Source organism: Peromyscus californicus, unplaced genomic scaffold (assembly GCF_007827085.1).
Source record: "Peromyscus californicus insignis strain IS unplaced genomic scaffold, ASM782708v3 Scaffold_8__1_contigs__length_139910024, whole genome shotgun sequence".
Lineage (NCBI taxonomy): Eukaryota > Metazoa > Chordata > Mammalia > Rodentia > Cricetidae > Peromyscus > Peromyscus californicus.
In genome coordinates, this window is record NW_026294606.1 from 118,344,596 (window position 1) to 118,369,131 (window position 24,536).

At 43.9% G+C, this 24,536-nt stretch overlaps 1 protein-coding gene across 3 annotated transcripts in view; it reads left to right on the forward strand.

Annotated features, from left to right (window-relative positions):
- The first annotated feature begins 4,571 nt into the window (after window positions 1–4,571).
- LOC128104254 (carboxylesterase 1D) overlaps window positions 4,572–24,536 on the forward strand; it is a 32,645-nt gene continuing 12,680 nt past the window's right edge. The window contains exons 1-11 of one of the 3 annotated variants that reach the window (XM_052729100.1): window positions 4,572–4,623; window positions 7,605–7,812; window positions 10,544–10,688; window positions 13,094–13,227; window positions 14,713–14,866; window positions 16,326–16,430; window positions 17,644–17,748; window positions 18,838–18,876; window positions 22,430–22,570; window positions 22,853–22,855; window positions 23,371–23,451. In XM_052729100.1, coding sequence (XP_052585060.1) covers window positions 4,572–4,623; window positions 7,605–7,812; window positions 10,544–10,688; window positions 13,094–13,227; window positions 14,713–14,866; window positions 16,326–16,430; window positions 17,644–17,748; window positions 18,838–18,876; window positions 22,430–22,570; window positions 22,853–22,855; window positions 23,371–23,451 — 1,167 coding nt within the window. The remainder of the gene's footprint in view (window positions 4,624–7,604; window positions 7,813–10,543; window positions 10,689–13,093; window positions 13,228–14,712; window positions 14,867–16,325; window positions 16,431–17,643; window positions 17,749–18,837; window positions 18,877–22,429; window positions 22,571–22,852; window positions 22,856–23,370; window positions 23,452–24,536) is intronic. The other 2 variants (XM_052729097.1, XM_052729099.1) reach the window with 2 other exon arrangements.

Consider the following 24,536-nt stretch of genomic DNA (forward strand, 5'->3'; position numbering starts at 1 on the left):
ATGTCTCTGCAGAGAATGTCTATGGGGAATGATTATCCAGAAATCTAAAGGAAAGGGAGAGTAGTGGAGATTCCTGCTCACCTATCATTTGCTTCTGAGTGATGACATCATCAGCATGTGAAGAAATTGACTTTAAAGGGTTTAGTGGAGTATTAGGGGAAGTGGAGACTGATAGGAGAATAAGAAGTTTCTGGGACCACTGAGTCATGGAGGAGTCACCACATAACTGACTTCTCCAATCAAGTGCAGGTAGTAGCCTCCACAGAAAGTCCTGCTCAGATTTCTTTATCCTGATGAATGAAATCCATAAGGGAAAGTATAAGGCTTTCTTTCCTTTGAAGGCATGGTAAAAACTTATACAGGCTAAAGAAAAAGAATGTATATACATACCTGGGGGAGAGCACCAGGAAACTGTCCTGGGTAGTTTTACTAGCAGTCTTTTGATGTTCAGGAAGGACAAGGTCACAGAGAAATCTGCATTCCAATGTCCAAGGACATGGGGTCCTCTTAAGAATTCTGGAAACTGGGTTAGATGCCATATTCACGTTAACAGCTACTGGGTACCAAGTATGAAGAATCTGACTCAACAAAATGGAAGTGTGCGAGAGAATCCTGTGAAAGGCATATGCACAGGTCAGGCTGAAAGCTGAGCACTGAGCAAGACATAAACAAGCCCTTCAGCATCAGCCTTGGCATAAGGGTTAACAAAGCACTGGCTAACATTAGCATAGTTTGGAGGAGGCAGTGGTCTGTGGTAGCGAAGGAGAGAAAAAAAACTAAGGCCTCACTTATATCCTATACTAAAAAAATTCAAGCCCTTTAACACACACACACACACACACACACACACACACTCACTCACACACTCACAAGCAACAGATGGGGGTTTCATCAGACTAACAGAAAAACAAGCATGCTCATGTTTACTTACAAATACCATCTATTTCGGTTTCTTTTCTTTTTGTATCAAATATTAAATGCAAAAATTACAGCCACAGAAAAGAAGACCCGGTTAACAAGAGACAAAAATAAATGAGCAGCCAGTCTAGACTGAGTAATAGCATGGGTGTTAAATTGAGTTGACTGGGAATGACAATACAGGAGCCTCACATGCTCATGGGGGCATTTTCAGGAGAGACAGACACCAGAAGAAAGACGCGGAGTCTGAGATTGCTGATCCGGAAGAAATACCTCCAGCCTTTTCATGTCTCCACCAACAGCAAATTTCTGTTGGCTGACAGACAAGAAGTCAGCCTTGAGAGCTTGTTTGCTCCGAGAAATCGAGTAGTCATGTGATTGTGTGGGTGGCTTTCCAGAATCACCTGAGTGGTGGGTGGAGGAGACAGTTTCCATCTACCACTCCACTCCAAACACTCAGTGTATATGTTGTGACACCATATCATATCACAACCCACACTCCACTCATCCCAGCAGGCAAAACAAATGTTTGCTAGCAACCGAGACGCATACCACCATCAGTTCAGCCCAGGCTTGGCTGTGCAGATAACATTGGTGCTGCCTATTCCTGCTCATTCTGGTGATCAGAGTATCTGAGCAGTTAAAAATGACTCCATTCACAAAGTGTCCTGCTGGCCATGGTGAGCAATACAATTACAATTTATAGGAGTCTGTCCTCTCCCTCTAGAGTGAGTCTCGAGGATTGAATGGAGGTGGTCAGGCAGCAAAGGCCTGTACCCACTGAGCCATCCCACAAGCCCTTATTTTGCTGTTTAATTATATCTTTCCCTCCCTTCTTTCATGGTTCTCTTTCTTGAATATATTCTGTATTTTATTATAGTTGTTATTTATTTGTAAACATTTATTGATTTCTGAGAGGACCGAATGGCCAAACCAGGGCCATGACAGGCTCCCCTAGCAGCCCTGACATGGACCAGACCTTAATTTCAGATCACTAGAATGGGCTGGAGCTGAGCAAGCAGTTCTCAGGAAAAACCACAACTTAAGGAAAACCAATCAACAGGCACCCTGCAGACTCCCTGGCTCAGCAGACACCCCAAAGCTCCTTCTGCTGGCTCAGCAGATGCCCCCCAGACTTCTGCTAGCTAAAGACAGCTTTTCCTACTCTCTTGTCAACAAGCCTCTAGACACTAGACCCCCCACCACCAATAAGCCCCTAACCACTACAGCCTCCCACCAATCAGCTCCCAGACTAATCTTTCCTCCACCAATTAGCACCAGATTAATCCCTCATCCCTGGAATTCCCCTAACTCTGCTTAAAAGGAACTTGTAACCTTCTTTGGGGTTGCTATTTGCCACCCCAGCAAACAATAAATGCTCTTGCTAAATTGCATACGTGACTGTTGGTCTTTCTTGGGGGTTTCTCTCAGATCCTAACAATTTCTAACATTTTAGTACATTTTGCTATTTTCCCCTTTGTTTTCAATTACCAAATAAAAATAACGGCCCATCTAGATTACTATACCAACAAAGTTATCCTTCAAAATTGAAGGAGGAAAAAAACCCTTCAAAATACATAACTAAAGGAATTTGTGAGTGCTAAACAAGCATTACAGAAGTAAGATAAAAACCATGACAACAGGAGAAAGATTAAGTCACAAGGAAAGAGAAAATAAACAAATAAGGATCATGAAAAATCAAGCATTGTTAAATCAATGAGTAGCCAAACCTCTGGAAAACACAAGAGAAAAAGGCAGGCATCGCCCTCTCAAAACAACTAGAAGAAAACAAAACAGCAGAACTAGTGCAGACTACTTAAAAACAAAGAATGTAAACAGTCTTATTTCTCCACTTGAAAGACACGGATAAGATTGTTAAAAATGGACTCAACAGTTTGTTGCTTGCAAGAAACTCACCTCTCCATGAAAAACTTCCACAAACAAAGGGGAAAGGACATCCAAGCAAATAGGATCTGAAAGCGAGCAAGAGAAGCTGTAGACATACCTGACCTGACAGATTTCATGACAAAATGAGTCAGAAGAGACACTGATTAGTACACAGACCCATCACAAAACACAATTATTGCAAATACACACAATGTTAGGGTACCAACGCCATAGCAGTAATGTCAGGGGCTGTAGCACAGCAACTATGGGTGACTTCAATATTCTCCTCTTACCAATAGGGAGATCATCAAAATAAAAAAGTCAACAAATAGTAGAGTTAAATTACCCAATACATCATATGGACTTCACAGAAATGTACAGAGAATTCCGTCTAACAGACACAGAATCCACATTCATTTCATCATCTTATGGAATGTTTTCCAAACAGGTCATATTTTAGATAATAAAGTAAGTCTTAGCAAACAAAGAATTTATAAATACAAATATAAAAACTACAATAACTTCTTTCATTGTGTCAGATCATAAGAGAATGAAATAAAAAAATCATGAAAAGTATGAATAATGGAGACTGAGCAATATAATTTGCAATGAACAACAATTCATTGAAGAAATAGGGGGAAGAGGGAGAGGATTACAAAATTCCTTAAATGAAATGAAAATGGAAGTACAACATAAGGGGCTGAGAGCAAAAGTAGCTACATCATGGCTGTCTACATTTAAAAAAGACGTAAGTATGCATAAATGGACTTAAATTTACAGACTAGTCCCTCACAGAACTGTAGAGTATCTGTAATTCTATCAGTTCACACAACTTTTTCCAAAATGAATCAGTTGAAATCTCCCAATTTTTAACTAAAGATTCTTAGAACCAAATGAAAATAGAAACACAAATAACCCAGTGATGCATCTCAAAGACTTAAAAAATAAATGATTACGTAAAACATACCAAATACACCATAGGGGGGTGAAGAGAGGTACCCAGTTACGAAAGCATGAAGAGGCGACATTCTTGAAACAGGCTAGAGCCAGCAATCCTAGAGCTGCACCTACTGCCACCTGCTGTTGTTGTAGCTTCCTATGAAAGAAAGGCCATGCAGCTTGGTAAATATTTGAAGGATCCGTGTATACATGGACGCTTAGAGGCAAGGACTGTGCTCAGTGGAGTTTATTTACTGTAAGAACATTGTGTTCAAAAGACCTCACTCTAAAGGGTAAATTTCCTTGACCCTGAAGGTGCCGTGTGGTGGGCCTGCAAAGGAGTACTGCAAAGATAATTTTGGAATCATTTGAAGATTGATGGAGGGTGAGATTCCTACCAAACTTGAGAGCATGGATTCTAGGAAATGACAGTCCCGGGAGGCTGACCCAAACTCCCCCAACCTGCAGGCACTCGCTTGCTGCTTCCTGCTTGTGAGAGTTTAAGGTGCGCTGAGGTGAGAGCAAAGAGCGTTGTGAGGAGAAGTGCTTACATAAGAAGCAGTTGGATGAGTTTCTAGCCATTTGTAATCTGAGTATTGGGTACTGACTGTTCAAAATAAAGTGGGTAAACTCTTGGTGGGCGTGGCTTGGAGGTCCCAACTGACCCAGGGAGCTCTTTGGAAGAGGAGAGCTTTTTTGTCATCTAAGATTACATAACTGGGCTGGTTGAGCAAGACTTGAGGAGGCGGGTCCCTGGGTCCACAGCAGAAGCATTGCTAGAGCAGCAGCAGGTACCTCACAGACCCACGGAGTCCTGTCCACCCACAATGTGGCGCTACCCTCTGGTCTGGCTTTCTCTTGCTGCTTGCAGAGCTTGGGGTAAGTTTTTTCAGATTGCAAATGTCTGGGTGTACCTTTTCACTCTGTTCTGGGCACAAGTGGATGATGTGTCTGCAGGGCAAGGACAAAACAGTCCTGGTCTCTTGGTGATTTTTGGTTTCTTGATGCGGTGCAATAAAGTCCAAAGTCTCTCAGAGATACAGAGCAGGATAGACACTGGATACCCAGCTGCAGGCAGCTAATACAGGGAGGCTGGTGAATGCTCAGTCTGCTCCCCTGTGATTCTTAGTCAGTCTGCAAACAGGTTCTAAAGAGCTGAGCAAAATGCTGAAAATATAAATAGAAGATACAAGGCTGACTCCCTCCCAAGCAATGACTCCAAGTCTACATCCTTAACTTTGCAGTGCCTAGGTGATGCAGTGCCTAGATGACCCCATCTCTAAAATAAAGAAGACAGGAACTCCTCCTCGTTCACTGAGGACAAAAATGAGTGGTTGTTTCTACAGCACTTAGGACGGCCCTGGGTCTAGAGGATAAGTTTGGTTAAGAGAGAGGCAGGTTTGATGAAAACAAAACGCATTAATAGAAATTTTGACATGGTTAAATCAGACCATTGAAATGATGATTTTTACTCAAGCGCCCAAGAGACAGGGACAGATCACAGGGATGGTGCAGAAGAGGAAAGAGTGGGGTCAATCAGGAGGGACAGGGGCAAGAGGAGAGGAGGAGTGAGGTGCACGGGGATGGCTATCTGGAGCAGTTCAGGGGGTCTGGAAGATAGAAGACTGTCTTTAGGCTTTTGGTATTTAGATCTTGGAGATCAGGGCAGATGGGTGGCCCAGGAAAAGAAACTCAGATAAAGTAAGAAGCTGGGAGGTGAGGCCTGTACTAGTTAGGCCCTGGGGATCATAGTCCCCTCAGGATATGCAGAGCCTCATGCACCAAAGCAGCAGATACAGAAAGCAAAATCCACCATTAGTGCTGAGGTGAAATGAGGGGTCTTGGCATATATCTGTACCACTACATGGAGGAAAAACTGAGGCAACCTTGGAATGCAGTCCCGAAGGTCAAAGATGCCCACCCAGGTCTATCTCTGACTCTGGTGTCTAGCCCAGTGCTCAGCCATCTGAACCCCAAAAGCTCTGTCTGGATTTTTATCTTTTTCTGCCTGTGTAACAGTGCAAGACTTGAAACAAACTGTAAGGCAGAGTAAGAAGAGACAGAAATCCAGAGCGGATAGTTCCTTCGGCGCTGGCTACCCTGCAACGCCATCCTATTTTCCCCTTTACATAGTGGGTTCGTGTTGCTTTGAAGCCTTGCTTGTTCGCCTGTTGAGTAGGCACCTGGCAAGGCTTCTTTGAGGAGTTGTCTAAAAAAGACTGAAGGTGCTTGGGCACACAGTAAGTGTTCAGTAATGCGTGTAACGTATTACACAATTTTAAATACATAATTGCGTAATATTCGTGCCATTGTTGTTTATCCGCTTGATACAAGGCATTTGACCATGGGTAATCTTTTTTTAACCACTTCAGGGTAGAAGGTCATTGCTGAGCTAACACAGTCCCCAGGCTATTTCTGCTCAGACTTTACCCTCCTTCGACTCCTTGAACTGCTTATATACTTGTCAGCCTCTCACCCCATTCTCCATGGTCTTCCAGAATATTCTAAAGTAGAGACTGTGTGTACATATCTACCAGAAAGTTCACCTTGGCATTTTTTTTTGTATTAACTAGTTAACAACAACATGAATATTCGCAATCTACAATTAGCTGTTGGAAGCCTAAGGCATAATAACTGGATTCCCACGAGGAGTCTCCAGTTCTATTGGCCATTTTTCACTAAATTTGGAACTTCCCTTTCTTTTCTGGCCACACGTTTTGAGGAAGATGACATGTTGCTTGTATTCAAAGGAAAACAGATGAAGAAAGAGAGAGCGGGGCCTGCCCAATGAGGGTTGTTCTGACAAACTGAGGCTCCTGAGGTCAGACAAGAGAAGACATCAGGGTGACCGTGACCGAGAGGAAGTCCCTCAGCCATGTAAAGAAAGACCAGCTTGGTTTGTGCAGGTCCCACGATGAGTAGAAACAGGATGTCGAGGAAGCTGCAGAGACTGTTCTATAAGATGGAGACAATGGGACAGACAGGTTTGATGTCCAGTCTCTCCCCTCTGGAAGAGCACGCTCAGAACCATAAAAAGAATATTCTAGAAACTTCTTGTCTGCTTTATCACAACTATTTCTGCTATTTATTTATCCACTAGGTAAAACCCCTTTTCCAGTCACTCAGGGTCTTCCCTGGCATGCACTCTCATCCAGGATCATCTTTCTCTCTCATGGACCCTCCTGATGGCAGTCACAGGACACCTGCCCTTCCCAGCCAGGTGCTGTGCTGTCTGTGAGCCACAACACTTTCTCCTTCCTGCTGCAGCAGCCCCACCCTTACCACTTTCCTGTTTTCCCTCATTCCCATGCTAAAAGTCACAACTCTTCTGTGACCAATTAGGAGGCCTTACTCCCTTTTCCCACGCTGCATCCCTTTCCTGGCTCCATCTCAGGATGCGACCTCATGCATCTCAACATTAAGTCGAGTGTGTCTGTTGCTCTCCCTACAAGGTGAGCCCTCCTGAGGACAGGGTCCACCTCTTGTCCATCGGTTTGCAGCTCAGTACCCCGGATTCTAATGGATGAACACTTCCAGTGAAAACCAAAGCTCGTATTCATGCCCAGCACCTCTCTTTCTGCAGGGTCTAAGGCTGGATGCTTTTTTGTTTGTTTGTCAGTTTTTTGAGACAGGGTTTCTCTGGGTAGCCCTGGCTGTCCTGAAACTCTCTCTGTAGACCAAGCTGGCCTTGAATTCACAGAGATTCTCCTGCCGCTGCCTCCCGAGTGCTAGAATTAAAGGCGTGATCCAGAAGGATTCGGATGATTTTATCAATGCTGTCAGTCCTAAAGTGACAAACCCACTGGGAATGTCAGGTCTGCCTTTTCCTTACTGATGTATCCTCATGTTCTCTTGTCCAGCAGGACACCCGTCCTCACCACCCGTGGTGAACACTGCTCATGGCAAAGTCCTGGGGAAGTATGTCAGCTTAGAAGGATTCGCACAGCCTGTGGCCGTCTTCCTGGGAGTCCCCTTTGCCAAGCCTCCTCTTGGATCCCTGAGGTTTGCTCCTCCACAGCCTGCAGAGCCCTGGAACTTTGTGAAGAACGCCACCTCCTATCCTCCTATGTAAGCTCCTGGGGTAGACTTCTTTCGAGTAAAGAGGATGAAGTAAAATAAGATGCCTTATTCTCCTGTCTTGAACCTCGGTGTTGCTTGAGAGTGGGTGGTGCAGCCATGTGAGTGAAGAAAGCAGGGAGGGTGACTGCAAGCTCTCACACCCAGGTCTTGTACAGCCACCTAGTCACAGCTGAACAGTAGTTGCATCCCTCAGTCAATCTTGGAACCAAGTGGAAAAGCCTAAGGAGTCCAGATAGCTTCCTAAAAATGTCAGTGCAGACAGTATTTGTGTCCTCAACAAGGTACTTTTGGGGGTTTCTGATATTCCACTCTTGGCTGTCACCTTATCATTGCATTCATTTCTTCTGAAAATATCATTTGCTATTTTTTCCATTCTGATTGCAAATACTGAAAACTCAAGTCAGGGAAAGCACAGACACAAATGTAAATGAAGGTAATAATCATGTACAATTCAGCTACACAGAATTACTGCTGGCATTGGAGGTTGCATTTCCAGTCTTTTGTTTGTTTGTTTGTTTTTTGTTTTTTGGTTTTTTTAGGGTTTTTTTTATTTATTTTAATTTATTTTGCAATACAATTCAGTTCTACATATCAGCCACAGATTCCCTTGTTCTCCCCCCCTCCCGTCCCCCTCACCTTCCCCCCAACCCCCCCCCCCCCCATTCCCATCTCCTCCAGGGCAAAGCCTTCCCCACAGACTGAGGTCAACCTGGTAGACTCAGTCCAGGTAGGTCTAGTCCCCTCCTCCCAGGCCGAGCCAAACAATCCTGCATAGGCCCCAGGTTTCAAACAGCCAACTCATGCAATGAGCACAAGATCTGGTCCCACTGCCTGGATGCCTCCCAAACAGATCAAGCCAATCAACTGTCTCACCCATTCGGAGGGCCTGATCCAGTGGGGACCCCTCAGCCATTGGTTCATAGTTCATGTGTTTCCATTCATTTGGCTATTTGTCCCTGTGCTTTATCCAACCTTGGTCTCAACAATTCTCGCTCATATAAACCCTCCTCATTCTCGCTAATTGGTCTCCCAGAGATCCACCCGGGGCCTAGTCATGGATCTCTGCATCCAGATCCCTCAGTAGTTGGATGAGGTTTCTAGCACAACAATTAGGGTGTTTGGCCATCCCATCACCAGAGTAGGTCAGTTCGGGCTGTCTCTCGACCATTGCCAGCAGTCTGTTGTGTGGGTATCTTTGTGGCATTTCCAGTCTTTTGTTTGAGTCTGTCTTGCTTTATACAGGGATCATTAAAACAGAAAATTTGGATGACTCCTTGCGCACTTACAACATCAACATTATTCTACAGTATAAATGTAGCAACCAATGTTTAGCAGTTATGTTAAACTAGAAATGAAACTAGACTTTATGCATCCAATCCTTTGTTTGGGTTAAGTTCTTTCAGTGTCTTTGACAATATAACAACATGATGATGGATTTGCTGTAAACAAATCATTACACACAATCATGAGAATTGGGGATAAGTTCAAGAAGTGACTTTTCTGAGTCAAAGAGTGTGAATTTGATCAAGTTTGTTTCTAGAAATACCTAAATTGCACATGCTTCTCCCATGTAAACATGAAAACCTCCATTCAGTGGAACTTTACCCAGGTTTTTCCCTCCTAAAAAAATGTGTTAAGCAACATGACATTGTAAGAATAAAAAAAATGCAATGTTGGTCTTTATTTGAAAGTTCTAAACACTAATGAAGTTGAACTCTTCATCCCTTATTGAATATTCAGTTTCTATTTCTGTGAATTGTGATCCTTTCTCCCATTGGGTAGGAAAATTACTTAAGCCAAAGACTTGAAAGTTGCCTTTCCTGTTCCATTTCTGACATGGGACAGCTGTGGAAACATGGCATCTGACCACCTCTGGTTTCTTTTTGATATACTGGAAGCCAGGCTCCATCTGTGAAACAGGATAAAGGACACTTGGGGCTGATGTGAGTCTTAAATGATTTCCTGCTCAAGGAGATGTTTATCAGTGCCTGGAACTCCAAAGAACTCAATTATTGCTACCAATTCCACTCTGCACTGGACTTGTGGGACCCTTCACCAGGGCTGCCCACAGTGATTATTAGTGGGATAGGAAGAGGGAAGAACCTTTAGCAGGCCAGATGGTGAGGCCCTTAGAGACATCACTCACCTTGCCTGGCCATGGCAGGCTAAAGCCAGAGCAAGCAAGGAACTCAGCCAAGATTACCTAATATGTCAGTGGTGGGGGCAGGACCAGAAGGATGTCTTCCTGTTGTGTCCCCCAAAGATGCACATCTGGCCTGTGACAAGCTGTCTGTCATTGTAGGTCTTTTTCTTGGTTAATGGAAGACTTCCAAGAATGAAGGAATATTAACCTAAAGAAGCGCTGTCATCCCACAACCCACCGGACAAACCTAGCAGGGTGCAGGGCCTTGTCCAGACAGTGCAGGGAACTCCACTGTCTAGATCAGTCAGCATATGAGTGCCTCTCTTCATGGTCCACAGTACTTCAAAAGCTCCAGGAAGGGAGAGATGCCAAGTCCTCCCTCTGCAGTCTTGGAAGAATCTAGAATCTCAGAAGTCTCACCAGGAACCTAAAGACTCTCTTATCCCTGACAATGACTCCAGTCCCATGAGAATAGCTTCAGTTTTGTGCTCAAAACCCAGAGTATATAGTCTGGTCCTGGGCAATATTTCAAATTTCAATCTAGTAGAACCTCAGCTATTCTCTCTCCCCTCCCAGGTGCTCCCAGGATGCAGTTGGAGGACAGGTGCTCTCAGAGCTTTTCACCAACAGAAAGGAGAACATCCCTCTCCAGTTTTCTGAAGACTGTCTCTACCTGAATATTTACACCCCTGCCGACTTGACAAAGAACAGCCGACTGCCTGTGAGTATGGGGACCGCTGGACCAGATAACCGAGTTCCAGCTCCAGCTCTTCTGGGCAACCAGAAAGGAATGAAGGCAGCCGGTAGCAGTGACTCACCAATCAGGGCTGATTCCCAGAACCAAAGCTTTTTTTCACAATGTAACCTCAGATTTTTCCAGTGACAAGAAATTTCAGTGGTGATCATGGTACATTTGGAATGTACATCTTAAATTTCTAAGTTTTTTTTTCACACAAATAAAAGGAAAAGAATGGTTAGTTTTCATTATTAGGTTAGACTCTGATCTCCAGAAAGACTAAGAGATGGTTCTTTAAAATTGGAACTGAAAAGGACGCTCAGAGGAAGGTTAGCAACCTAAATCTCTCTGTGCAGTTAGAGAAACTGAGGCTGTGGTAGGGAAGGGAGGGTTCATGGAAAGGGTGCTCACAGGACACAGGCCTTCCAGTCATCATATCCATGCTATTAGACAGTGTCCAGGAGGGAGGTTATGTGTCACCTTCATTCTCAGGTCATGCGTGACAAATGTGAAAGCTTTCTTTGCCTGGTGAAGGCACTCACTGTCCCGTGAGGGACTTAGGCGTGAGACTGCTGAGACAATCTCCTCAGCACTTTCCCTGCCTTAAGGCAGCATGCTGGGATGTTGCAATAGCTCATTTCCCTATCTAGCTGCCTTTGGCATGGTCTGATGATCAAGTGAGTCATTTCACATGAAAACACAGTGCCAGACATGGGACAGGCTCCCAGGTACAGATCACAGGGTTGGGAGGGGGTCTTTTGAAGAAGAAGGTGGTCCCTAACTTGTAAGAGGCAAACACCCAACAAATTTGCCAGAAGCCCTTTCGTGGGAAGCCCTGGCATGGGGGAGACTTGTAGATTTGTGTGCTAAAATTAAGTAGTTCTTATGCTTAGCGGTCACAAGGAGATGAGGCTAAACCTTAGTCACACACATCACCATTTTCTATAGTGCACTCAGTAAATCCGGATGCACGATCGTTGGATTTGGGGTTAAAGAAAAGAGAAACTTAAGCCCTGCTTCAAAGGACCTTGCCATTGGGTCTGCAGTTACATCACACCCTCTTGAGCACACTGTTGTCCACCACTCCTGGGTTCAGCCTTCACTATTAGATGGCTTTGACTCAGTCTCTCCTAAAGGTTGAAGGAATCCCCAAGGGAGGAGACAAGCTTGAGGGCACCATGACAGGAGAAATCCTAGGAGACTCTCCAGCTGTGAGCATGGGTTTTAGCACCATGGGGTCTGTGTTTAAAACCTGGGTCTGCTTTTAAGAAGATGAGAACCATTTCTTAACCTTTCAGGCTGTTTCCTCACATGGGAATCGTCATACAAAAGCTCAATGGCTGGCAAGGTGCATCGTGGCTCTGCCTGAGTGCACACAGCCATGCTGACACACTGCAGACCTACAGGACCGTCTGGGTCCAGGCCTAACAGTAGACTGGATACACTGCAGCCATGAGCAGGGGTTGAACAGCTCGGCCCCTGGGGGCTGGGGCCAGATGGAAGATTTGCCTCTGCCTCTTGTTTTCTGACATATCTCAGCAAAGAGCTACATTTCTTATCTGTCACACAGGAGATTACTTTCCCTACCATGTGGGTAGGTTATTTCTATTGTTTAGAACAATTCTGGATCTGTGTACTAATTTTGATCTTCACTAGTAAGATTATCTGGATATTATTTTCACACTCTCATTTCTCCCCTTATTGATGTAATCTTTAAATTTAAAAAAAAAAACGTGAATTATACCTCCTCTTAAGCTCAAGTTTATTGGAGTATCTGGGACATAGTTGGTTCAGTGATAATGCTAACAAAAGACCGAAGACTTTCTGGAGAAAGCAAGTATGAGATGGGATCGGAAGGGTAGGGAGATTTGGATGTGTATAAGAGGCACATTTGGAAGGTGTGTCATCAGGATAGTATGTATCTCCCCAGAAAAATCACTTACCTGTTGGAAAGTCTAGTTCACCACTGAGGAGTTACCTGAGAGGAGATGAAGCAGAGATGAGCACAAGAGCTGACCCTTTCATGTTCACCCAGGCACAGGGTGATAAGACTGGGTGTGAGAAAGGTCAAAATCTTTGACCTGTGAGCTGTTCCCATGACCATGTTCTCAGTTTGAGAGTCTTGGGAGCAAATAAGAAATGAGAAATACAGGGAGTACCGAGTTACATTACATCCTGGGCAGGAGCTGGGAGAGTTTGAAAAAGATAGATACATGCTATGGCTTTGATGGGCATTGGTGTTGTTTGAGTGATGACCATAGTGACCAAAGCTTAGAGAGTGATGACCAAACCAATCTTGACTGTGTTCCCAAGTCTGCTCTCTGTGCCCAGACTCCCCAGCAGCACCAAAAGTTGCCTCACTGCACAAGGTTGGTTATGCTCTTGTCCAGGTCATGGTGTGGATCCATGGAGGTGGACTGGTAGTGGGTGGGGCATCCACCTATGATGGACTGGCCCTCTCTGCCCATGAAAATGTGGTGGTGGTGACCATTCAGTATCGCCTGGGCATCTGGGGATTCTTCAGGTAAGAAACTGTACTTTCTTCTCTCCACATTAGCCATTATATTGGTCTGTTTTCCGTTAATAAGATAAAAATACCCAAAGCTAGTTAATTACAAAGCAGTTTTATTTAACAGAAGGTTTGAGAGGCTGAAAGTGGAAGATTGGCTAGTTTCATCAACTAGGCTACTGTTCAGGGCCCTTGGAAGGAAAAAAGCATTGTAGAAGAACAGAATGTACATGAAAAGACCACATGACAAGGTGGAAAGCTAGGGGTAGGGGAGGTCTTGCTATTTTAAAAAAAAAAAAAAAGATGTATTTATTTTTATCTTATGTATATGGGTGTTTTACCTACATATATGTCTGTGAACCAAGTAGTTGATGCCTTAGAGGCCAGAAGAGGGCTTCAGATCCTGTGGAACTGGAGTTATGGCTAATTGTGAGATGCCACTGGGTGCTGGGAATCGAACCTGGATACTTCATAAAAGTAGGAAGTGCTGTTATACACTGAGTCATTTCTCAAGCCCAGATGTTGCTATTTTTACAACAAAGTTACTTCTGGTGAACTTGGTCCCACGAGTTCTGTACAGACCCCTCTTAGAGCTGTGGACTCAGGGACATTGTCAATTTTGACCTCACCTGTCACTTGCTCTTTCACAGACAAATAATACCATGCCACAAAAGAGACCGGAATCCTAGCAATGAACTCCTGGGGAACAGCCTTACGCATGCCAGAGCAGCCACTACGACCCTCTGCTACCATTCTACTCAAAGCTCTGAGGCTGTAGCAGGGATAATCATTAGAATAGTTTATCACTACAAACCTGCCATTTTAATACAACGGCTGTTTCACTCGAGTGTTCTATGAGAAAGGAAGTCCTGTGATGTCTCTGAACAATGTCTCCATGTCACTTATAATGACACAGAAGCACTTTCCAAGGCTCACAGCAGCTATGTTTACACTACTGTTCACACACCCTGGAGTCTTTGCTCCTGCTGCTTCTTCTAAGTGAAATTTCATTCTTTGGATATTCACAAGACCTGTGTCCTCGTTTTATTCAGGTCTCCACCAACCCCAGTGTCTCAAAGAGGCCTTTCCCAGTGAAAAGACCTAAAGCATCACCCCCACAGGCCCACATCTGCCCTGGTGTTTGCCTGATTTTCATTTTCTACTATCTGGAATCATTCTCTTTTCAACCACTAGTTCATGGTTTACAGTGTGAGCTGAATATAATCAGAGATTTGGGGCATCTTCCCGGCTGTGCTCTAGCTCAGAGCGGTGCTGGATATGTACTGGCCCCTTGGCACACAGCTGCTGGAAAATGAGCATAGAGCCCCGCACAGATCAATGCTATAAAAATGAGATTCTGATGGACTTCTGTGTCAGGGATGCAGTGTACAGCCAGATTCTGGGGGGCTTGTTGAGGGCCCCCAGCCCATTTGAGGTATTGCGATCCTTGCAAGCTTTACCATGACATCTCTGCCTTAACTCTGATCTGTTCTCTTCCAGCACAGGAGATGAGCACAGCCGGGGGAACTGGGGTCATTTGGACCAGATCGCTGCACTGCGCTGGGTGCAGGACAACATTGCCAACTTTGGGGGCAATGCGGGTTCTGTGACCATCTTTGGAGAGTCAGCAGGAGGTTTCAGTGTCTCTGCTCTTGTAAGTGTTCCTGGGTTGATGTGTCTGCATCTCCTAAAAACCATCCACTATCCAATCCAGCCATGAACATCTTTGCTTACAAGACTGTACTCACAACAAATCATCAGATACAGAGACCTAAGGACCAAAGACCCCTTTGCCTTGAGAAACTCAAGCTTACTTTCATATACGGAGACTCAAGAATTTCCAGTTCCTTCTCATGCATACACACACACACACACACACACACACACACACACACACACACACACACACACACACACTTTTTCCTGAAATGTAGTGGTGGGTAAAAATACAAACAAGAGTGTAAATTCCAGCATGAGTTAAATCAGGTGTCCTGGTTTGGCTTCAAGCCAGATCTACTCATGGAGAAGAGTTAAGGTCCAAAGACAGAAGGGAACTCCCCTTGAGGTCTGACAGCTTTGCATGCCCCAGAGGGAGGGCAGCCAACTGTAAAGAACCAGGATGTCCTGGGGAAGTAGGTGTGGGAGTGGAGGAATAGGTAGAATGGGAAGAGATGGAGCAGAGACATGGGTCACAGATGCAGATGGGGGATGTACAGTGTCTTGGTGTATGAGACTGAGCCAGAGTGATGTTTAGAGAATACACAGAAGAACCTGTGAACTGTAAGAAACTGCCTTGGGGCTGAGTAGAAAATTAATATGAATGCATTTTTCAAACATATATTCCCTCAGAGAGGGAAATGCTTAAGTAAAGAAAAAAGAAAATACAAATTAACTCAAAGGAGAAAGTCGTCCATCTCCCTGCCACCTAGGGATTATTACTACAGTATTTTTATTCTTATTTCTCTAATCTTATTTTATTTAACTGTCTATATCATTCCATCCACGCATAATCTCTCTTTTTTTCTCTTTCTCTTGAGTACATATTTGTTACACTTGGTCTTCTTTTACCCAAAGCAAATTTTAAAATATAGTAATACAGCATAAATATTTTTTCTGTATATAAAAAACATTTTCTTTTAGTATTATCTTTTAGTATTCATAGTATTTCATGGTAAGAATAAATCCTTATTGCTAAATTTCATAACATTAGAATCTTGAGTTTTACTATTTATAACAAAGAATAAGCACTTTGACGTTTTTATAGGCCTCCATGATCTTTATTCTTAGGATATATTCTGACAAATAGAAGTGATAGGACAGAATTTGTGGGCAGTTTCCAGTTGTCCTCACGAGCATCTGCCACACAATTCTCGTTCTGCCTCTTACTCTGGCCTCTGTTTCCATCCTGTTGATGTTCTCTTGGGAGGGGATGTCAAACCAAAGAGATGTCTGGGAAGCAGATCAGGAGACATGATGGTCTGTCATGTCCACAGCACCATAGTCCTCAAACGAATTGCCAGGGCAGAGGAGCAGCTAGAGGAAACCTTAAAGAGCAAGTGAGCCACTGACCCCTCTTGTAAGATTTACCCTCCTCCTCTCCCCTCCCCTACCAGGTGTTGTCTCCTCTGGCCAAGAACCTCTTCCACAGGGCCATTTCTGAGAGTGGTGTGTCCCTCACTGCTGCTCTCCTTACAAAAGATGTCAAGCCCATCGCTGAGGTAAGTACCACTCTGGACAGCATCTGTGTCCTTTGCTCTCATGGGGTCCTCAGGGGTTGTTCTTCCTATGGGGCTCAACTTAGGTGCTCAATGGATGCCTGAAGTGAGAACAGCTGAGTAGCGAGGACTGCTATGGCTCCATCTACACCACACTATGCAGGTTCTAAAGTTCCTGTGTGTAAGTAATACTGTGTAGATGTCCTGCAATTCTGCACATGTTTTAGTATGGAAAGTCACATCATATACATCAATCAGCTCTCCTTAAAAATAGGCATAATCATCACCCTCACCTATGTGCGGAGAAACTGAGGCAAAAAGAGATTCTATGGCTTACCTACAGTCAATTATTTGGGAAGTGAAGGAGAGATACTGCTTGCGGATCCAACTCATTTCACTATTCCAGTTAGTAGCAGAGACAACACTCTGTAGGATCAGCATCCAAACTTAACTGGGCTAGAGTACTGTCTTTGTAGGGTTTCTATTGCTGTGAAAAGAAACCATAACCACTGCAACTCTTATAAACATTTAATTGGGCCTGGCTTACAGTTCAGAGGTTTAGTCCATTATCATCATGGTAGAAAGTATGGGTGGCATGTAGACAGACATAGTATTGGAGAGGTAACTGAGAATTCTACATCTTGATCCACAGGCAGCAGGAAGAGACTGCCACACTAGGTGTGGCTTGAGCATCTGAGACCTCAAAGCCAACCCCCAGTTACACGCTTCCTCCAACAAGCCCACACATACTCCAACAAGGCCACACCTCCTAATAGTGCCATTCCCTGTCAGTCTATGGGGGCCATTTTCATTTAAACCACCACAAGTACATTTTTCAAACTTATCTTGTCTTTAGAATTTGGTTGTGGGACCTGAGCACAGTGGCACATGCCTATAATACCAGTACTTTGAGAAGCAGAGGCAGGAGGATTACTGTCAATTTTAGACAAGCTTGGTCTATATAACAAGTTCAAGACCAGCCAGAACTTCATGATTTGATAAATATTAGATAGATAGATAGATAGATAGATAGATAGATAGATAGATAGATAGAAGGTAGGTAGATAGATAGAAGGTAGGTAGATAGATAGATAGATAGATAGATAGATAGATAGATAGATAGAGAAATGGATACAAGATAGAAAACATTAATGAACATTAATGGAGGGTATAGTCATTGCTCTTGACCTCTGCTGTTGCCTGTGATCTCTGGCAGCTGGTTGCTACTCTTTCTGGATGTAAAACTACCACATCAGCTGTTATGGTTCATTGCCTGCGCCAGAAGACAGAGGAGGAACTCATGGAGACCTCACAAAAAATGGTAAGTGTATCCATTCTACACTCTAGTGGCCATCACTCCATATGCTTGACTCCAGTCTTCATCTGCTCAGCTGTCGTCTTGTCTTGGACAGACTAACAGTGCATAGTTAGAAGAGACACGTATCCATAGCCTAAGTCAAGCAGAGTCACGGGTTATTAAACTATCCCCTGTGCTTGTCTGCCTCAGTATTATAACCACAGCAATCTTAGTGAACACAGCAAAGGAGAGGGTGGGCTGGAAGGAGTGTCATCGAGCTTGTGGGCATCAGGATCTTCTGATGCAAGATAAAAGCACTCATTTCAAGGGTTCTAGATCAGGAAAAAAAAGTAGTTGCAAAAGAATCTTCAGGTAACTGAAATGTTCTGGATGGAGAATTCAAGACATGGCTGGATCCAGATGTTATGAAGGTATCATTGAGAATCTGCCTGTCTCTATCTCAGCTCCCCATTCTTTGTTATATTCTATCCAAATAATTATGTCTCTTAGGGAAGTAAAAGATAATAGCGCTCTAAACTCACATTCTATTTACTTAGAAATCATCTCTTCTCCAAATGTCAGCAACGGATTTGCAGGACTCTTTTTGGTAGATGCCATTAAATATCCATTCTTGAACCACTATCTACATTCAGGGACATGGTCACCCTAAGTGACACACCAATATCCAAACTCTGGGTTTGAGAAATGAGGGACAGGGAAACATCTCGTCTGTCTGGTCCAACCCACATCTAACCCCAGCTCCCCATGAGGTTACCCAGTCCCTGCCATGACAGTCACATCATTCTACTCTTTCCTTGAGGAAACTTGAGGCATTGTTACCAGAAGGAACAAGTAGGGGGACAGAATGAAGAGGAACATAGACACTGGCCACAGACACCCTCCCCAGGGCTCCACCAATCCTGACTCTGGGTCCTATGGCCTTTCCCCTTGCTTCTGCTGTGCCTCCCTCACCCTGTTCTGCTCTATGCTTATTCCCAGATAACACAGACAGGGAAGAGCTCAGGGAGGGAGTACCCTGGGATCTTGGAGTTCAAATGATCAACTTTTGTAAAGGGAAGGCTTTTAACACATCTTTTGCCTTTATCTTTATAGAATCTTTTTAAACTGGACTTACTTGGAAACCCAAAAGAGGTAAGGACCCTTTTTCTCCTCAGTTACAAATGCTGGATATTAACAGTGTTTAGCTCCAATTAGCTATGAATACAAAATCTCCATTGTGATATTATCCTCATTCCTTGTGTGCCCTGAGAGGGGAAGCTACCTGTTGTAGTAACACAGGCAGGAAGACTAGAGGTGTGGCTGTCCTGACTCCCAGTGCAGTGCTCCTGACAACCCCAGCCTCCTCTAGTACTCAGGAAACTCTAGCAGTGTGCTCCATCTCCTCCCTCCCACCTCGCAGCAGTGGTTGGCATTTAGTGATATTAGCTGTGTAATCTCTACAGTTCTGTCCTTGGCTTTCTCCCTGGGAATCCCAGCAATTCCCTGAAAACCCTGTGAGGATGAAGTGAGACTCAGCCACTCATCCAAGGTTTACCATTTGGCAAGAGATGATTTACCAGCTGGGCACAGCAGTGGCACAGATGATACGTTGTGCCTTTTTTGATGTTTTCCATTCCGAGATCTGGAAGAGTACAAAAGAAGGTCAAATAAAATATGGGGTGTGTCTGATTGTAGTCAGACAAACAGAGGATAAATTGGGAGATGGGGACAGAGTTGGCTAGTAGTTTGATATACCCAGCCAATAGGAGGTGACTTGATTAGGAAGAAAGCCAGATGTCCGGAAATTTGGAGACAGTATTGCAGGCAGAGGGAAGAGCATCTGCAGAAGCCTGCTGCACAAAGCCAGAGTGCTTGGAGAGGAGATGGTGAGGGAAACACGGGCTTCAGGCTAAGGAAGTGAGCAAAGCCTAGTAACATTTGAAAGGTTTAGATTTTGACTCAGCAAGAGATAGATGTTCAGTGGGCTTTAAAAAGTAATCTTAGATGTTTATAGTATTGTCTGAGTTAGGGTTTCTATTGCTGTAAGAGACACCATGACTATGGCAACTCTTATAAAGGAAAACACTTCATTGGGGCTGCCTTACAGTCCAGAGATTTCATCCACTATTGTCATGACAAGAAGTATGGTGGTGTGCAGGCAGACACGGTGCTGGAAAAGGATCTGAGAGTTCTACATCTTGATCTGCAGGCAGCAGGAAGAGACAGTGAGCCACTAGGCCTGGCTTGAGCTTCTGACCTCAAAGCCTCCCCCCTAGTAACACTTCCTCCAACAAAGCCACACCTGCTCCATCAAGGCCACACCTCTCAATAGTGCCACTCCTTATAAGCATATGGGGACCATTTTTATTCAAACCATCACAGTTACCTTGTTTTATTCATTTTGATACAAGACATAGCCCTACTACAAAGCCTAAGCTGCTCTTGAACTTGTGATCTTCCTCTTTCAGCTTCTCAACTTTTGGGATTGCAAGCATATGGCATCATATCTCACTTTGCAGTACCATTTGGGCAGCAGTGTAGAAATCCACTGTATAAGTCAAGGGCAGAAGAGGTTCAGGAAGACTCTACACGGCAGTGTAGTGGTTAGATGTGATTGGAGTCGAGATATTTTTGAAGGAATTTCTGAGAGGACTTGCTAACCATCAGTGAGATAATGAAGAAGATGAAGGACTCCACTGGCCTCTAACTCAAGCAGGCAATGCATTTGGCCTCACAGAGTTTTTGGTGTTCACGGGTAGTTTAGCAATTACTATGTGCCTTGTGGTTGCTGATATCAGTCTTCTACGCATTTGCTGCTCCACATGGTCTCTTGTTGTCTGGCTTTTGCAATTTTACTATGTTCTGCCTTCATGTTCTCTATTCACTCCAATTCCTCATGAGGTTACCAGACTTGTCTGTATGAACAGAAATTAGAATATATCATTTTCCTTCTGATAAAATCTTGACTTTGCTTGGAGACCCAAAAGTGGTAAGGACCTCTGCTTTCTGGATTACAGATGTTGAATAAAGACAAACACCTTTCCTTCATGGAATTAGTACTTAAACACATTTCTGAATGCCAGAGATGGTCCATATATTAGAGAGAAAAAGTTCTCTGCCCTCTGACTCTCTCTCTCTCCTGGCCCAGAGCAGGCCTCCAAGCCCAGGCTTCTGTGGCCATCATGGTTTAGCTTGGCACACTGACTCTGCTCTCTTGGCTTGGGCCCTTTCCCGGTGTGGAAATGCCTGCCCTTTTCCTTACTTGCATAGAATGTTCTAGTTCAGATCCTGCTCAGATGGCAAACAGCAGGCTCTTTGTGGCCCCTTCAGGGGAGCAGTTCTCCACGGAGCCCTGCACCACCTGGCCTTTTCTAAGGCAGCAGTAACTGTGCCCAGGACACATTCTATATGGTCAGCCTACTTGATTATGGCTTGATACTTGTGATTTTTTTCTTCGAATAGTAAATGCAGCCTAAGTTTGGACACCTTGAGAAAAGAGCTCATTGCCCCCTAAAAACTAACTTTGTATCCCAAAGCACTCAGGTTTAGATAGAGATAAACACATGCAATATACCTTCGTTAGTCATAGATTCTCTACTTGTGAAGTCACGTGCTAAAATGTACTTGCAACCCCAATTCAACACTAATGAAACAATTGAGGTCTTTTGCACCATATGCACTGGGCAGCAAGAAGCTCATCATGTCATGCCCAGGTCTGAAGTCAAATGGAGGAAATGCTAGATCTTCTTGATTCCTCTCCCATATTCAGAAGTAACCTCGTCATGGTCTGTGCAATGCTTCATCTTGACAATCATTTACTCTCTCAATTAATTTCTCTGTTTAAGCTGCTCCCCAGCAGAGTGATGAAGTGTCCAGTGTCCCCAAGCACAGATGGATGTGAGGCACATTACAGAGGAAACACATGTGATGAAGGAGCTTCCTTCAGCTTCTGGTGTGATCCTTTTGGTCTTAAATTCAGTACTGATGCAGCAGCATCACAGTGCATCCAAAAGAGAAAACACCTCACTGTCAGGAGGTGGTGGGAGTCAGGGGGATGTCATTCTGGAGAGTGGTCATGTGTGTGACTCAGATTGGAAAGGAAAAGAAAGACATAGTAGAAGGCAGAATTGTGAGACAGAAACCAAATAAATCTATATTCACCCGAACTAGGATCAGAAACATGTTAAGCCTTTCCTAAACAGTGCTTTGTTATAAATGAATTCAATTTTTAACTACTAATTTGTAAGAAAGGTGTGTTGCATAAGGTGTCATTAAAAATAAACTAACTCATAAAAGAAGAATGATAAAAAATTTTGTGAGCAGGGGCTCCCAGAAACTAACTCCCAAATTCCCCTTGGAGAGTTCAATATTTTCAACAAGTTTACAGACTTATCTACAATAATTAACCCAAGTTAACACATAAATGGATATTTTAGATTTAATATATACTCTAAACTTTCAGACACATTTTTATATGGTATATATTTTACCTTGGATAAAAATTGGCCTCCTTTCTTTCTTACCATAATCATCTTGACGTGCTGACCCCTTAGAGAGTCCCAGACTAAGTTCCTCTTAAGGCACTGAGTTTCTGTGGCCATAGCCACGGTGGTCTGTATGCTGGCCAAGCCCTCAGACAGCCAGAGAGGACATGGATGTAACAGGGCAGAATAGTCAGTAGAGGCTACATTTCTGTCTTCCCTAGGCCTATCCCTTCTTGCCCACTGCCATTGATGGAGTGTTCCTGCCAAAGACTCCAGAAGAGATCCTGGCTGAGAAGAGCTTCAACACTGTGCCCTACATGGTGGGCATCAACAAGCAGGAGTTTGGCTGGATCATTCCAATGGTGAGAACATACAGACTTCTTAGATGCACTCCACAGAGGCTCAACCATCATCCTCCCTGCTCTGATCAAGGGTTGTGTACCCAGATGACTACATTCCAAAGAAGCTTCAAACTTTCCAAGTAAATTTGCATTGAGAATCCCTGATAAAGCTCTTCACAGTGACAATTTACACCACATGGGGCAGAGGAGGGATTAATAATTGGAAGCTTTCTAAAGTAACTACTGAACAGGGGCTCAGGGCCCTGTTTGCCCACCACCACACTTTCCATTGGTAATGCTGAGCAGGTATTTTAGGGCTCTGGTATCAGTCTAGGATGTGGCATTCAATGCTAGGAGACATGCTGAAACCAGACCAGAGCTCTGAGTGCAAACTTGGACAGGGTGAGCATATTCCAGAGTTCTTCAGCTCTCATGCAGAAGGACTTCAGGGGGCATCACAGGGAGACAGACATACAGACATAATGCTTGGTTTTGTTGCCCCTGTCCCATGAGTCTGGCAGTATATGGCCTATGTCCTCTGTCCCTGAGCCCTTGGCTTCTATATTATCATGGCCTGAATGTTCCCTCCCTGCCTAAAGGAACACTGTGGCCCCGATGTGATCGATACCTTTAAGTGTCCTCTCTGTGTTACTTATATTCATTCATATATGTCCATTGTTTTTATTTCTCAAAAACTTAAACTCCCATGCCTGTCAAGGCCCCCAAAACTCTGCCTTATTCCACTTTGGTTTATTTTAGTTGACCTTTTTTGCTTTTGTTTCTTTTCCATGGCTCACAACACTTAATCATCTGTTTAACAGCTTATGGGCTATCCACTCTCCGAAGGCAAACTGGACCAGAAGACAGCCAATTCCCTCTTGTGGAAGTCCTACCCAATGCTTGTAAGACTCTAGGGAATCATGGGAATTGGTTGAGAAAGAAAGAAGGTTGGTGGCTTTCTCTAATCACAGACCAATTCGATGGTGGAAACCTGAATTTAAGCTCCCATTTTTTTCTTTTTTTTTCTTTTCCACTTTACCATCTCAGTGTGTTGGACCCATACTTGTGATTCCCCCATCAAAATCTCATTGAGTTCAGGATAAGTTTTAGAGAAAAAGGCTTGTTTTTAAAGCTAGCAAAACCAAGACCACAGAGGCCATGGTGGGGAGAGGGGAAAGACCAGTGCATCTAGGGACTGGAGGCATAAGACTTCCTTATGGGCCGGGCAGTGGTGGCGCACACCTTTAATCCCAGCACTCGGGAGGCAGAGCCAGGAGGATCTCTGTGAGTTCGAGGCCAGCCTGGTCTACAAAGCGAGTTCCAGGAAAGGCGTAAAGCTACACAGAGAAACCCTGTCTCGGAAAAAAAAAAAAAAAAGACTTCCTTATGGAGTTATTCAGATGCCAATCAGATAGGTGGACAACAGATTAGTTACAATTTTTTGGTTTTTAGGGCCAGATATGGTGCCTTTATTACCAGTACTCAAGAGGTAGAGGCAGGCAGATCTCTGACTTCAAGACCAGCCTGGTCTACAAAGCAAGTTTCAGGACAGCCAGGGCTGTTACACAGAGAAACCTCGTCTTAAAAAACCAAAAACATAAAAACAATTTTTTGAGTTTGGTTTTTTATGACACACAGACTGCTGTTATTTATAGGTTAATAGATATGATTGGCTCTGTAAATTTAAAGGAAAATCACTAACTCGCAGATCATCTGACCCATATCTTTTATTCATTCCATGTTTTCAAGAAATGCTAATCCCGAACTTCATTATGAGGATGTAAATGGTGTCTTTTCCTCAGAGAACAGGGAAAAATACCAAAAATTTACTTTTTTCAGAGGACCAGGGGTGAGATAAAGAAGCCACTTTCTTCTGTAGGGACAGCTGAAGAGAACATCCACTGGAGAACAGTTTTTAATTTATGAGGTGTCTTTATGCATGTGGCTCTCTTCCATCAAAGCAAATGGGATGGTAATAATACATGGA